We start from the raw sequence: 15,378 nt of genomic DNA on the forward strand, positions 1-15,378 counted from the left end.
GAAGAGGAGGAGGAGGAGGAGGAGATGAATTAGGAAAAGAAAAGCATATGACTATTTAAATATTTGTTTTTAAACTGTATGCCTGAAAGTTTGCAATCATGTTTCATGTTTCATCATGCTGAGTTTTCACACTTAATTTCATACAGCTGTGAATTTTGAATATATATTTTGTTTTCCAAGTGAAATGTTAGTGCATTAGCATTGCTTCATTGCCTCAATTGATCAGTAATGTCTCCCAAAAAATCAACTCCTGCTACATCATCTAAATAAATTCCCCTTTCAAGTTCAAAATCTGTATTAAACTGTAGTAAATTAAGTGAGAAGACACTTTGCTTGGAGTAATTGAAGTAATACCCGAGTCTGGAGCTGGATTTCTCAAGAATGGTACGAATCTACATTAAATAAAATAAAAGGCACAAACTCCAGAGCCAAAAAGCTGAACGTTGTTTTATTTCACTGTGACTGTACCAACTGTATATGGTTGAAATGACAATAAAATCACTTGAACTGAACTCAACTGAACTGAAGTAGACGGCTAAAGTAGTTCCGGTCACATTTTGACCGCATTACAGTCCCATATCACTTCGCCAAGTTAACTGAAATAATGGAAAAGTTAGCCTATTGTCCACCACAGCACACACAGCTAACAACAAACAAAACGACAGACAACTGAGATTTTACAGAAATATATAAGGAACAATTGACGACAGGCCGTTGAATTATTAGAAAATACTGCACACCCGAGGTGGTAATGCGGCCATGACACGAACACCGTTACACCTCAATGCATTATTTTCTAATAATTCCACGGCCCGTCGTCAATTATTACTGAGACTTGAGCCACAGATATGCAGTTATTGGGGTGAGACAAAGAGAGAGAGAGAGAGAGAGAGAGAGAGAGAGAGAGAGAGAGATAGAGAGGGAGAGTTCACAGTTTTTTGTTTTTTGTTTCATCCTGATAATATAAAAATAGAACAAATATATATAAATAAATTAATAAATATCGACAGGCCTACTTGTTCACAGGGTTTTTGAGACTAGCTAACCGGCTTTTCTGCCTTAGTACTGCAATCATGCATGCTCTCTCTGGCTCTCTTTCTTTTTTTCTTGCTCTCTTTCTCTCCAATAACTGCACATCAATGGCTCAAGCCTCTGCTTTGCCTCATGGCCGCATTACCACCTCGGGTGTGCATTATTTATCTAATAATTAAACGGCCCGTCGTCAATTATTCCTTACTTGTTTATCTATCTATCTATCTATCCATCCATCCATCCATGTATGTATGTATGTGTATGTATGTATGTATGTATGTATGTATATGTATGTGTATGTATATGTGTATGTATATGTATATGTATATATGTATGTATGTATGTATGTATATATATATGTATGTATGTATGTATGTATGTATGTATGTATATGTATGTGTATGTATATGTATATGTATATATGTATGTATGTATGTGTATGTATGTATATGTATGTATGTATGTATGTATGTATGTATGTATGTATGTATGTATGTATATGTATGTATGTTGAATGTATGTATGTTTTAATGTTTTAAATTTTGCATTCTACATTTTCATACACATTTCCGTAGTCTGAGGCTTCTCTCTGTACTGTACTGGCTGAAGACTTTGCAACCTAAAAGAGAGAAAAAAATTATAATAGTACTAATATAATTTAACAAACTACGACAATAACTCCCAGCAATCAGTTTAACACATGCACACTTTCTCTCTCTCTCTCTCTCTCTCTCTTTCTCTCTCACCACACACACCACACGCACAACACACACCACACACAGACACACACATGAAGGTGTTATGCATAGACAACAAATCATTTTATGCCTAGACAATAATAGCACATACATAATAAATGCACAAAAAAAATTACAGCATATTGCTAATAAATAAGGTCGCTACCTGACTGTGTGCATCTCTCTTTGTTCTGCTCATCATCCTGAACACACAAAATCAGCAACATTGCAGCTATGTAAATTTTACAGTTTATCTATTTGTTTATCTAAGTTTCTTATTTTTATCCCATTTAAGTCAGTATAAAATAATTTCATTACACCTGTAAAAAGATGAATGCATGAGTTTCTAGTTATCTGAGATTAACATCATGGTTAAAATGTATAAAAAATACAATGCAAAAGTGTTCAATTAATATTTTTATTGCTGCAAATACTTTGCAGGTATACCGTAAGAATTCATGTGTGTATCATTCATCTTCAGTAATCACTTTATCCTGGTCAGGGTCTTAATTAATGATGTATGGACGTTATACACTCCGTAATCCCCCTTTCACCTCTATCAATCTTTGCAATATATCTTACAATAGAAATAGATCAGTACATCATAGACACACTGTTTGTATTTACACTTTGCCTTTTTTTCAGAATCTATTAGATTTAATTTCAATGATTTGCTATAAAACAAGATCTTGGTGGCTGTGGAGTATTTTTAAACCAGCCCAAATTGTCCTGTACTCTGCTCCTCCCCTGAGCATGGGGAGGGCAAGAGTACAAGTGATTCCTGCCCCAATGGGCCTATATTAGCACTTTTTGCATCTGACATTTTTCTAGAAAGGCGAGGAAATCAATGGAACATTGGCTTACCACATACAGTTGAGGTCATTAGTTTACATACACCTTGCAGAATCCACTAAATGTTAATAATAATAATAATAATAATAATAATAATAATAATAAGAGGGATCATGCAAATTGCATTTAGTTTTTCATTTAGTACCGCCCTGAATAAGCTATTTCATTTTTTATTTTGTCCTCTGGGAAATATGTAAATATCTTATGTAGCCTCTGAAGGGCTGTACTAAATGAAAAAAAAAATCTTTACACATAATAATAACAATTTACACTGATCATCCAGCTCTTAATGTATCACGTTGTCTTCTTGAGCATTAGTGAATGTGCCTCAGTTGTCCTCCGTGTGAAAAGATGGATCTCAATATCATATAGCCGCCGTTGGAAAGGGGTCAAATATGCAGAAGATGCTGGAAAAGTGAAGAATGTGCAGGACCTGGAGGATTTTTCTGAAGGCAGTTTAACTGCTCAGGACAAACAAGGGACTCATGAACAACTATCACATTCATCATTGATCCTCCAGGTAACAACACACAGTTTTAAGAATCAAGAGTATGTAAACTTTTGCACGGGTTCATTTGTGTAAATTCAGTTATTATTGTGTCTTGTGGACTATATGGAAACATCTGTTATCTGAAACAGCTTATTCCGGGAAGCACTAAATAAACAACAAAATAACATTTATATGGTCCCTCTTATTTATTTATTTATTTATTTATTTATTTATTTATTTATTTATTTAAAATTATTAACATTTTGCAGATTCTTCAAGACTTATTGTATTTAAACATATGACCTCAACTTTATCTGTCAAATAACACCCTTTTCTTAAATGTTTGGTCACTCAAAAGAGGTAATTAATATTTAAACAGAAGTTCAAAGGTATAGAGTTGTGAATGAAGACTTCATGGAATTTAACATTTGTTGAATGGCTGATTTAATTGACACCATGATCACACATTCACACACTCATTCACAAACTCATTCAGGGGCAAGTTAGCATAGCAATCCACTCATTAGCTTGTTTTAGGAGACTGGAGGAAATTAGAGAACCTGCAGTAAACTCCACACAGACAGTAAGCCGAGTTCAGAAATGAGGGATGCTGAAGCTTAAACCTGCTTTCCTGCTATGCCACCCTTGTCTGTAGCATGTGTTTTAGCTTCTAACAAACATCCAAATTGGACCTTTAAACTCTTTAAACTCTCCCAAATAATCCCAAAAGTTATTAGAAGCTTTATTTAACAATATCTCAAATCAACAATCAGCGTTATGTCTACATTATGTTATTCATATAGTAGACTGACGCTGGGAAGAGGAGATTTCCCAATTCTCAAAAGGAGAATTATGTGCAAAAAGAGCCCAAATAGAGGATGTAGGTTTAGCCTTCCTCTTTTCTCATGGCAACTGCACATTTCTTGCATAATATTTTACATACATCTGCAATAACAATGTCAGAGAATACAGCTTCAGTGTGAGTAACAGGATGTGTGTGTCTGTGTGTGTCTCAGTGGAACATTTTAATGATGTGGCATTAAATATGCTTTAAAAATTAGCTTCCTGTCAATACACATCTTTGACACAGAATCTAACAAATATGTATTTTTTTTTTTTAGAATTACCCAAATATGAAACAATCTCTAATAGTTATTCACAAAAAAAAAATTAATTGAGGGGGGAAAAAAACCCAATACATTTTGTTATAGAAAAATAATCAACAATGATGCAGCTTGATCTCTCGTATTCTTCACATATCTGGGCTGTGAGGTCCAGTGGCTAGACAGAAGCCCTTTCACATGAAAAAATATCCAAGTCTGCCTGCATTTTACCAAACCATGTGGCAAAATGTGTTATGGTCTTTTTTGGGCATCATTTTAAAGGATTTTTTACTGCAAAAACAAGACAGCTTATTGCCTAAAGAACACCATACATGGTGGAGGCAACATCATGCTATGGGGCTGCTTCTCTTTAGGTGAGACTGGGGCTCTATTCCAGATCAACGGAATCATAGATCGCTCCAAGCTAACAACCCAAAGCACACATCCACGCCCACAAAAGAATGGCTTCAGAAGAAGAAGATCAAAGTTTTGGAATGGCCCAGTCAGAGCTCAGATCTAAATCCTATCGAATACCTGTGGTATGACTTATTGAGGCCTGTGTACAGGAGATCCCTTCACAATTTGATAGGTTTGGATAATTTTTGCAAAGAGGACTGGAATAAAATTGTCAAACCAAGATGTGCAAAGGGGTGCACACATTTGTTCAACCAGGTTATTGTTGTAAGTTTTTGGGGGGTTTTTTCCCCCTGAAACATATCTATTTGAAACATTTTGCTATATATTAACAGTGGGGAAAATTATTTGATGACATGATCTATCTTGGGTTCGTTTTTTTTTTTTACACAACAAAATCCTGCAATTTTAACAGCTAGACTTTTTATACTGTATCTTCGGTGCTTGGACCCCTATAATTATAGACTGAAGAAGAACAGACTGGCAGGAAAAGGTTAAAGGTACAGCAGTGGTAATTTTTTCTCTCTCTGTAGGATCTAGCTCCATGGATATTAAAGTTATGCGTGTTCCAGTGTGTTGTGTGTGGGTGGCTGAGAACATCATACCTTGAATAAGCAAACAGTGTGCTGTACTCAGCGGACCGGTTTGCAGGACTCAGAGAAGTGTAGGTGTCTGTTAGTGAAACCTCTACAGCCTGAAAATTTAAATATGTAGAGAAAAACTTAAACCAATGTAATACACATAGCATTTGCACACATTAAAAAAAATACTTACTCTGAGAGTATCATAAGTCGGAGACATGGTCATAGGGTCCAGACCTGTGTATATGCCATCTACAAGGTTTGAAATACCCTAGGAGTGCAGGGGGAACATACTTTTAAGAGCAGAAAGAGAACGAGAAGGACAAATTCTAGTTTAGAGAAAGTTCATACCTGAGTATCTGTATCATTCTTTGTTCGTCTTGCCCTCCTAAACACACAAGTAAATCATTTCTGTAACAATATACTGCAGTGACAAGGACTTTATTTAAAGCTCATGTCAGCTCGTTTTCATAATTAGATTCTTATTGTTATCTATGGCTTGTTGTTTTTAGACTGCACCTTCATGCAGTTCAGAGATTTCTGATTTTCTTTTTTCTTCAAATTGGATGAGACTATATTTGGTACAACTGACATCAATGCTTCCAAAGTACAAATCATAATTAGACATCTGCTTACCTCAGCTCCCTGTTTATACTGACTTCAACAAGTAAAGTGACTTCTTTCTTGCTGACTCTGCCCCTTTGTGCCTAACTGTGAGCAAAACTGTATATTTCTCCATTTCATATACACTTTTAGTGTAATAGTTTGTGTGTGGAAATTAATTTGATTTTTTATTTATTTATTTTTTTTTACAGTGAAAGGACTAAGAATTAGGATTATGGTTGAGGTAATCATGATCTACTATTAGTGTAGAAATGTAGGCAAGCTGTACTTTTTATCTAATTAACACATTTCTAATACACACTACGTACACAGTGGCACATTGAAATGGTTGTCATGTTTGTATAATAAATTCTTAATTCTTAAGAAATTATTAATGGAACAAATCCATCAGATCAGGCTGAGCTTCACCAGCAAAACTCACAACACTAAACAGTTAATAAGTCTGTAATATATATATATATATATATATATATATATATATATATATATATATATATATATATATGTTGCATCTATATGTTACAGTTCCATGCTCAGCTCATCCATATAATATCATGCTGCTAAAAATATGCACAAAATACACCAACACACCACACAACGTCCATGATTCATGTGTTTTTAAAAAAAAAAAAAAAAAGGAGAAAAAAGCATTGTTTTTCACATGCTTTTCTAGCACTAGCACTTTTAAATGTATGCTTCTGTGTACTGGACTAGAATTTAGCATCAGATCTATTTAAACAAGGGCAAACGTGCATAAAGATTGCAAGGTGCTTTAAGAAGTAACAACATTACATATGCACACTTTATGGCCAAACATTTGTAGACATCTGACCATCATACCCATATGTGCGTGTGGTTCCAGATTTATTCCACCTTTGCTGTTATAATAACATCCACTCTTCTGGGAAGGCTTTCCGCTAGATTTTGGAACGTGACTGTGAGGACTTGCCCATTCAGTGACAAGAGCATTAGTGAGGTCAGGCATTGATGTCAGACGAGGAGACCTGGTGTGTAATCTGTGTTTCAGTTCATCCCAAAGGTGTTCACTGGGGTTGAGGTCAGGGCTCTGTGCAGGCCACTCGAGTTCTTCCATATCAACCTTAGCAAACCATGTGTTTATGGATCTTTCTTTATGCACAGGCGCATTGTCATGTTGGAACAGGTTTTGGCCAGGTCACTTAGTTCCAGTGAGGGAAGTCTGAATGCTACAGTATTCAATGACATTCTAGACAATGATGTGCATATGTGTGGAAGGCCAACATATGGGTTTGATGGTCGGATGTCCACAAACTTTTGGTCATATAGTGTAAAGTATTTCTTCCCTCACTCACCTGATAAGCTGAATGGCAATAAGTAGAGTTAATACAGCCATGAATACTCCTGCTGCCCATATAGCATGCTGAATCCACCACCAATCACCTCCGGAAGCTGCTGAGTAGCTCTCTGCTTCAATGACTTTACAGAGAAACAAACACATAAAACACATAATGTTACACTCAGTGTGCAAGCCATACAGTATTTAGTAATACTGTCACACTCTGCTATAACCATGCTCATCTTTGCTTGTATATCATTGTTCTTTTGGTATCTAGTCATGATCTAGCCAGCCTGTTTTCAGTCCCAGAAAGACCAGATAACTGATCACTGCCTTTGCATCCTACCACATCTGGCTCCATATTGTTTCAAATGCAGTCTTTGCTTCGATAAATGTTGCGTGCTGTGTCTTTAGTGACTAACATGTTCTATGACAGAGGTTCCAAATATTTTACATGACCAATCATGGCTCACAACAATTTAGACGTCACTTATAGAAGATTTGTGACTGGGCAGTTTCTTCCCTAAACATAGCCTATTCTTTCTATCTGCCAAATGCAGTAAATGTCTGTCTGTCTGTCTGTCTATCTATCTATCTATCTACCTACCTATCTATCTACCTACCTATCTACCTATCTATCTATCTATCTATCCATACTGTACAAGAGTCTTAGGCACATGCAACGAAATGCTGTTGAGTAAAGATGCCTGCAAAAATAATGAAATTAAATGTTTCTTCATTTAAAAAGAACACTATATAAAGCAGTAAACAGTAATAAATGAAACAAAGGCAATATGTGGTGTGATGACCCTTTGCTGTAAATATAAAAAAAAGTAGTCAAAGGTACAATTTGTGAAGTTTTGTAAGAAAATTAGCTGTTAAGTTTTACTGAGCATCTTGCAGAACCACCCACAGTTCTTTTGGAGACTTTGACCATCATACTTGCTTCTTATTTTTGCAGTAAAACCCACCAGCCTTCATTATGGTCTTTTGTTTGTTTGTTTGTTTTGCTTCACTAAAAGTGATCTCTTACATACTGTAATATGCTTCTTTCTTTAACTATCTGCAGTCTGTTTTTTTTGTAAAACTGCAACTGTTAATTAAGATATTTTAATGCCTGCTTGTTTTAATACACTGTCATTTCTACAGTAACAGCTTACACAGGAACTTGTGTGGTGTACCCTCAAAATAAACACATTGAACACAAAAATAGCTATTGATGTGTAATTGATGATAAAGTGAACATTTCTTTCTTTTGGATGTAGTCTGCATTGTTAGCACTTTATAACAGTCAGAGAGGTAAAGCTGTATTCTCACACAGGACAGTCTTCCAGGTGTTTAAACCACACCTTCTGACCAATCAGATTCATGAATTCAACCTCGCTGTGATATAAGTGAAATTAAACACTTTGGGATGGGCTGTTATTAGAAAATAACCGACTTCAACATAGTAATTACACCACACTATCATTATTTGTTCTACTCTGTCATGTTTTATGCACTTTGTAGGTGTAGAGACTAGAGTTAATAGGAGGACTTTATCCTATGAAGAAACATTTCTATCCTCATGGATGTGGTCTTTCCAAGGATGATCCCACCCCCAATGAGGGCTCAATGAATGGTTTGATGACCATTGATGGCCTCAACCTGCTTGAACACCTATGGGGGGTTTTGGAGTGATGTGTAAGAGATCTCCCTTCACCGCCATCATCAAAACACTAACTGAGGTGTTTTATTTAATTGAGATGACATAAATCCTACTTGACTTGGGGTTGCTGAAGCTATTTTGGATGCTTAATGAAAAAACATGCATATAGATGGAATATTACCTCTCGCAGCACATGTATATTTGTCTCTATCCTTGTAGCTAGGTACATCCAGATTAAGATGGTTGTGTTTGGTGAGTTTGTTCATTATGCGTTGGCCGTTCTGGTACCAGCTAAACGTATGGTAAGGGAGAGTACAGCTGGTGATACAGCTCAGTGTTACTGTCTGTCCCTCGGACACGTTGGCAGAACTCACCCTGACCTGAACATCTACAATAGAAATAAATGATCAGAAATGCTATTTGGGCAATATTTACATTTAAATATTCACAAATGTCATTTATTCACCTGTAACAATCAACTGGACCCTGAGTGAGCTACTGAAAACTGGCTGTGTGGTATCATTGGTGAAGAGAAAGCGATAATCTCCAGAGTCGTTCTCTTTAAGGTCAGTCAGTCTTAGAGTGCAATTACTCTCTTTAGCTCCAACAAACTCCACACGGCCTGCAAACTGCTCCAAGAGTCTCATGTCAGTCCAATTGAATGTCCAGTAGCTTTCATGGAATTTTTCTCCACTGGGATACGAGTAAGTGCAGGGGATGTTCACTGATGAACCTTTTAAAGCACACACACTTCTCTGTGCGTAAGTCACATTCCAACAGCTCTTTTCCCAGATACCTGCAAGAGTCACAGATTTGAGATTAGTTTGAAAAACAAGCCTACACAATACAGTGCAAGCTCAGAGGATAAGGCAGTGGACTGCTGATTAGAAGGTTCTGAGTTCAAATCCCAGCAATGCCAAACTGCTCAGTTATAACAAATAAGATAAATATAAGGTCCTCCACGTCTCTAAATAGCTCGGGGTACGGGTGGAAGCCAAAATGCTGTAAATGTAATTCAGAAAACAGACTTTTTATATATTAGACTTTTAATATACAAGAGTGACTCTAATGAAACCCTTTTTTATTATTACATTGCATTGTTTATTGTAAAATATTTATTATAATAATATTCTGTACTAAAACTGGGACTACTCCATCATACATGCATCCCATTAAGATTTGAAACTCAAGTCCTTGTTATGGCGATATGAGAGACACCTAAAACATTTTGTTTTTTCCCAGCTAAAACAAATAAAAGTTGTCAAGGATGAGGGACCTGAAAGATGCATGTTTATTTTCACTTTGTGAAGTTTGACCTCGGTCTTGAGAGGCAGTAGAAAATGAGGGTGTAAAAAATGGCCGAGGTGCTGGACTTCTCGCCCTGTTTTTTTTTTTTTTTAACTTCTTATTGTTGTTTGGCACACATCTGGAAAAATATAGGCAACTCATCCACTTCATACACAAAGTTTTTGCAGCAATTTATTCTCTCTGCCTGCTAGAATTTCCTTTTGCAACGTCAGTGCACATCTGCTACTCAGAAGCATTTAAAGGGTGTGTCTTTGATTCACATATAGACACGCCCATTTTTACTACCCAAAGATCTATCCACCGATGTATTACTTTGCAGGCAGACCTTTCTTTTTTTGTGCAGTCTAGCATACAGTAACGCATTAGAAATGGAAACAGATTTCATACTCACATACTGCAGGGGAATGGATCACCTTAGCTTTGGTTTTGACTGAGCAGAAGTATCTGCCTCCATCGCCAGCAGATAAGATAAGCGGCTCGGTATATTGGTTAGCTTTTATACGTTTTCCATTCTTCCACCAGCTGTTCCAGTTTGCAGTCAGTCTGCACTGGGTGCTACAGGTGAGATTTAGCTGCTTCATGGTGCCAGGATGTATCCTCACCTGCAGATCTGAACACACTTACAGCATTTGTACAGCATTACGTTTTGTTTGGGTCAGAAGATTAGAATGGCACACAAAGTGGAACACTACGAATAATAAATTTGGCAGCAATTTTTATGCAGTAGGCTCAATTTTTTAAACAAAGGGAAGATCTTTAAGAATTGCACTTTTTTATAATATACAATAATATTCAGATTAGTTTAAAGTGCAATACAGGTTTTAATGGTTGGTTTTTGGTAACACTTTAACAACTAATACATGAGAACTAAAATAATCCTACGTAAACATTTACTGTATAAAGAGATATTCCAGCAGGTAAAAGCTGCCATAAAGACTTCTTTCATTAAATGCGGATTTTGGGATTTTTATTAAATTTGTGAAAATACATGGATGTATACATGCATGTCATTTTTAGGACACGATTTTGAACTTCCATAATCCTGACTACTCAAGCTAGTCAGGAGCCTATCCCAGGGAACCCAAGGCACAAGGTGGACGGGGTGCCAACCCATCGTCAAGCACAATCACACACATATTCACACACCCATTCACACACTACGGACAATTTAGAATTGCCAATCAGCCTACAATGCATGTCTTTGGACTGGGGGAGGAAACTGGAGTACCTGTAAGAAACCCCCGAAGCATGGAGAGAACAAGCAAACTCCACACACGCAGGGCGGAGGCAGGATTCGAACCCCCAACCCCGGAGGTGCGAGGCAAACATGCTAACCACTAACCAACATTTACACTTTAATCTTTTTTTTTTATCACTTGCTACAGCGATATGGGAGGCACCTTGAAAACTGTGCTTTTCTACTTTGTCAGGTAAAGCAGTGGTCAAAACCAAATGCTAATAAAAATCTGTCCAGCAGATAAAGCAGTTCCCTGAAGAGCAAAAGATGTGGAAAGTAAAAGACACACATTTACAATACGTACCTGTCTGTCTTTCCAGTGTCATGATTTTGTTATTGTTTTTTTCTCTTTAAAAAAAAATCTGGTAAATAGTGAAATTTGACTTACTGTACAAAGAAAATACATAATTTTGTCATTATGATGTAATTTTCTTGTACATAGGACATAAAATACTAGTTTATAAGCCTTATAAAATTCTGAGAAAAAGTAAATTAAGGAACTAACAAAATATACACAACACAACACAATACACAGCATTATGGTTTACAACCTCAAAAGCTTTCATTAGAAAAGAAGAAGAGGAATAAGAAGAAGAAGAAGTAGCAAAGCGGAACACACTTCCTTAAGACTACTGCCATTTTTGCATGGCTAAAAGAAAAACGTTTCTTCCATCATACTCAAGAACATACTATAAAAGAAAAAAGAAAAAATCAAATAATAAGCAGACACACATGATCAGAAGGAAAACTAGTAGAAAAACAGGTGAGGTTCTGAATAAATCCTCTTATCGATCAGAATGTTATTTAAATAACCTATCACCTGTCACTGTTAAATTCACGGCTATTGAGCTGAGATATTTCTCTCCGTTTGCTGTAACGAGCATGAAGTGATATTCTCCAGAGTCTCTCAGTCTCACGTCTCTTATTGACAGAGTGCTGGAGTTTAGGGTCTCTGTGTGACTCACTCGGCCAGCGAACTCTGAGTCTAAAGCCAGATCCTTGGGATATTGTTCCCTGGGATATTGGTTAGGACTGAACCAGATCACAGTGTGGATGTTGGTGTGTGTGTAAGAGCACTTAATGAGCACATGTGACGTTTCCAATGTACAGATGCTTTCATCATCACACGTCACAGTTTTCTGATTAGGAGAACCTGCAAAACACACACACACACACACACACTATAAAGTTATAGCAGTAACACTTTATAATAACAGAACATGAATAATTATTCATGTACAGAATACTCACTTAAATATGAACTAATGATGAGTTAAGGCATGTACTAATCATGAATTAATACGGAGCTAACCTTAACTATGGTGTGACTCTTATGAATTCATCCGTGAATAACGACCACCTTAAATAGTTAGTTAGTACGTGTTTGTTAGGTAATGTATGAATTCATTAATATGTACGGGTAACCTAAGTCAAACATGCTCTATAAGAAAGAATATGAATTAAACGTGCATAAGTGTTTATATAATTTTCCATATGCAGCTGTGTACAAAAATATCATTGGATGGCGCTTTTATAATTTACACTGATCCTCCTTATCGAACGTAGAAAGAAGCACTAATAATAAACACCAATAATTTCATCTCAACCTGTTTTGTGTCATTCTCCATCTATTTCTCTTTAAATCCCACTGTATTACTAGTACATGCTCTGGGTGGCTAGGGCCCAGGGCATTGCTCCTTTGCCCACAAGGGTGAAATTTGATTTAGTTTACCTGTTAATTAATACATTAACTAACAAGCATGTACTAACATGTACTTAAGGTGGTCGTTATTTACACATAGTTAGGTCATAGTTAAGGTTAGCTCTTCATTAATTCATGATTAGTACATGCCTTAACTTATCATTAGTTCATATTTAAATAAGTATTAATTCAGTTATTAGTGAATGATTATTCATGTACTGTTATTGTAAAGTGCTACTGCTATAGCTATAAATACAATTACTGATTCAGATTAAAAAAAAAAAAAGTTAAAAACGGTGTATGTAAAAATGGCTTATAACTTATTAAATATGTTACATTAAATATACAGTAAATATACAGTAAATATACACAATAATATTCTGTTCTTCCATCAACTCATAAAGGTGCTTATACAAAAACCAACAACAACATGTCTGCAGGTTTTACAACATAATGCAATTATAACAGCAAATGTTTCAGTAAAAGTGATCATTCCTCTCTGTGTCACGTTTTTATGAATATACCAGCTAATATAGTTGATAAAACATTTATCGATAATAAATGATTTTGAAACTTCTTTCTATTTTGGTATCATACAGTATATAATACAAGAATAGGTATATACAGTGCAATATGGCTTGAGAAATAAAGGACGAAAGAGACAGTACCTTGCACATGTATCAGAAAGATGAAGTACAGAACACCAGCAAATTCCAACATTTTAACTTTTCTGAGGTAAATACAAAATAGATTTTTGTAAAATTGTTGCTTTAATGTTAAGAAAAACAAAAGCATAAGTCTTGAGATTATAATTACTTACAGAGTTATCTTATGGACAGAGCAGAAGTGGACAAAGCAGAGTGTGTGTCAGTGTAATATAGACAAAGTGGCCACCCTTTTTTTTTATATTTAAAGGAGACTGTTTCCTTCCTGTTTTTGTTCACACTTCATGAAAGCGGTGTAGTAAAGTCAAGAGGTCAGCTATGGGAAAAATACAAAGATTTGCAATTAGTTTAAATTAAAACACTAGCAGCAAACACACTAGATTTGTTTATCGATAAGATAAAAACAACAACAAAAACTTGTACATATGAGTATATAATATAATATATATTTTCTGGCTGTGCTCATAAAGAAACACTGACTTGAGTAAAAGTACTGCTACTGCAGTAATAATAGCGAGTAAGAAAACTACTAAGTGTGATTAAATAAGTCGTCTGGTGAAACATTACTTTATAATTGATTTTTTAAAATTACATTTGAAACACTAATCTGCAAATATTCTCTTTTTGTTTCTGGACTTTTTTTTTTTTAAGAATAATGATGATCAAAAACATGCTCGATGTTCAAATTATGCACTTCTTCATTATGTGGTAAATGGTACAATTATTTTCAGTAGGCTTCATCTCTATTATTTAAATTTTACTGGGTATGACCAGAGCCCTTGGGAGAGAGAGTTTTGCGTCAACAGAAGTTCAAAATGCTTGATTGTCATGTGATTCATGTAGACTTCAAATAGTTCCAGGAAGTTCTTAGCAGGTCGTTTGAATCTATAGAGTTAGAGAGACAGAACTGTGATTTTTAGTGATTAGTAGCCAGTAGATGCATTGATTTAAAAAAATTATTCAACACACCAACATTTCTATGTAGTATGAATATATAGTTACATCAGTGTTGTTTCTTCAATCATCTAATGATCATCGAATTATTAACTAATCATCAAAGAGAACAAAATTGCCACAAAAAAACCCCCCACATATTTCAGCTAAGTCACATAAAACCAGGTAGATCTACCATATCTCAGGAATGCAATTTAGAATAATTATGTTAACCAACCAAGTGAGCTATGGTGAAGTGAACACCACTTTGAATATCAACAGAAAGGTAATGTTAGCTGGCTAGCTAACCTAACCCAATGCTGGTGGGGTTTCTGTAGCTTGATAGGTTTGTATTTTAATTCTTACATGGTACTAGCTACTTGTTAGCTACTGTATCTATAAAATCACTCCTAACACATTATCCTACAATTAGCAGGAAATTACTACTGAACATGGAAGTGACATCTTAAGTTTAATACAGAACTTTCATATTGTATTTAACTTAATGGACCCAGAGTGAATTCTCCCACCTTGTGTCCAGTATTCCCTGGATAGACTCCATGACTCTGAGCAGGGTAAAGTGGAGATTTAATAAATAATTGACTTTTTCCCATTAGCCGTGGAACTACTGGAATAAGTCTCCAGGATTAATAAAATTTATAAGCCCTGGAGCTGTGAGGATTCTGAGGATTTGACTCTTTGAACCGATTCCATCGATTGTTCGGCTGGTTAGCTAG

The 15,378-nt window shown here is 35.7% G+C and overlaps 1 protein-coding gene across 1 annotated transcript; it reads right to left on the minus strand.

The window, feature by feature from the left end:
* Positions 1-432: 432 nt before the first annotated feature.
* LOC128608274 (uncharacterized) lies at positions 433-13,896 on the minus strand. The gene is made up of 12 exons (XM_053625910.1): positions 13,864-13,896; positions 13,712-13,773; positions 12,162-12,494; positions 10,496-10,714; positions 9,263-9,592; positions 8,978-9,184; positions 7,165-7,288; positions 5,561-5,597; positions 5,403-5,480; positions 5,234-5,322; positions 1,936-1,972; positions 433-1,651 (listed from the first exon to the last, which is right to left on the minus strand). Exons 2-12 carry the CDS (start codon positions 13,761-13,763, stop codon positions 1,568-1,570), a joined length of 1,590 nt encoding a protein of 529 aa, XP_053481885.1. The 5' UTR covers positions 13,764-13,773; positions 13,864-13,896; the 3' UTR covers positions 433-1,567.
* Between the last annotated feature and the right edge of the window lie 1,482 nt (positions 13,897-15,378).

Source organism: Ictalurus furcatus, chromosome 5 (assembly GCF_023375685.1).
Source record: "Ictalurus furcatus strain D&B chromosome 5, Billie_1.0, whole genome shotgun sequence".
In the NCBI taxonomy this organism is placed as follows: Eukaryota; Metazoa; Chordata; class Actinopteri; order Siluriformes; family Ictaluridae; genus Ictalurus; species Ictalurus furcatus.

Excerpts from the sequence above, each read along its gene's own strand:
- LOC128608274 (XM_053625910.1), bottom strand. The coding sequence starts at position 13,763 with ATGTTGGAATTTGCTGGTGTTCTGTACTTCATCTTTCTGATACATGTG. Across the intron at positions 9,593-10,495 it reads GATCCATTCCCCTGCAGTAT|GTATCTGGGAAAAGAGCTGT; the intron begins GTGAGTATGAAA and ends TGACTCTTGCAG. Across the intron at positions 1,652-1,935 it reads AGAGAGATGCACACAGTCAG|GTTGCAAAGTCTTCAGCCAG; the intron begins GTAGCGACCTTA and ends TCTCTCTTTTAG.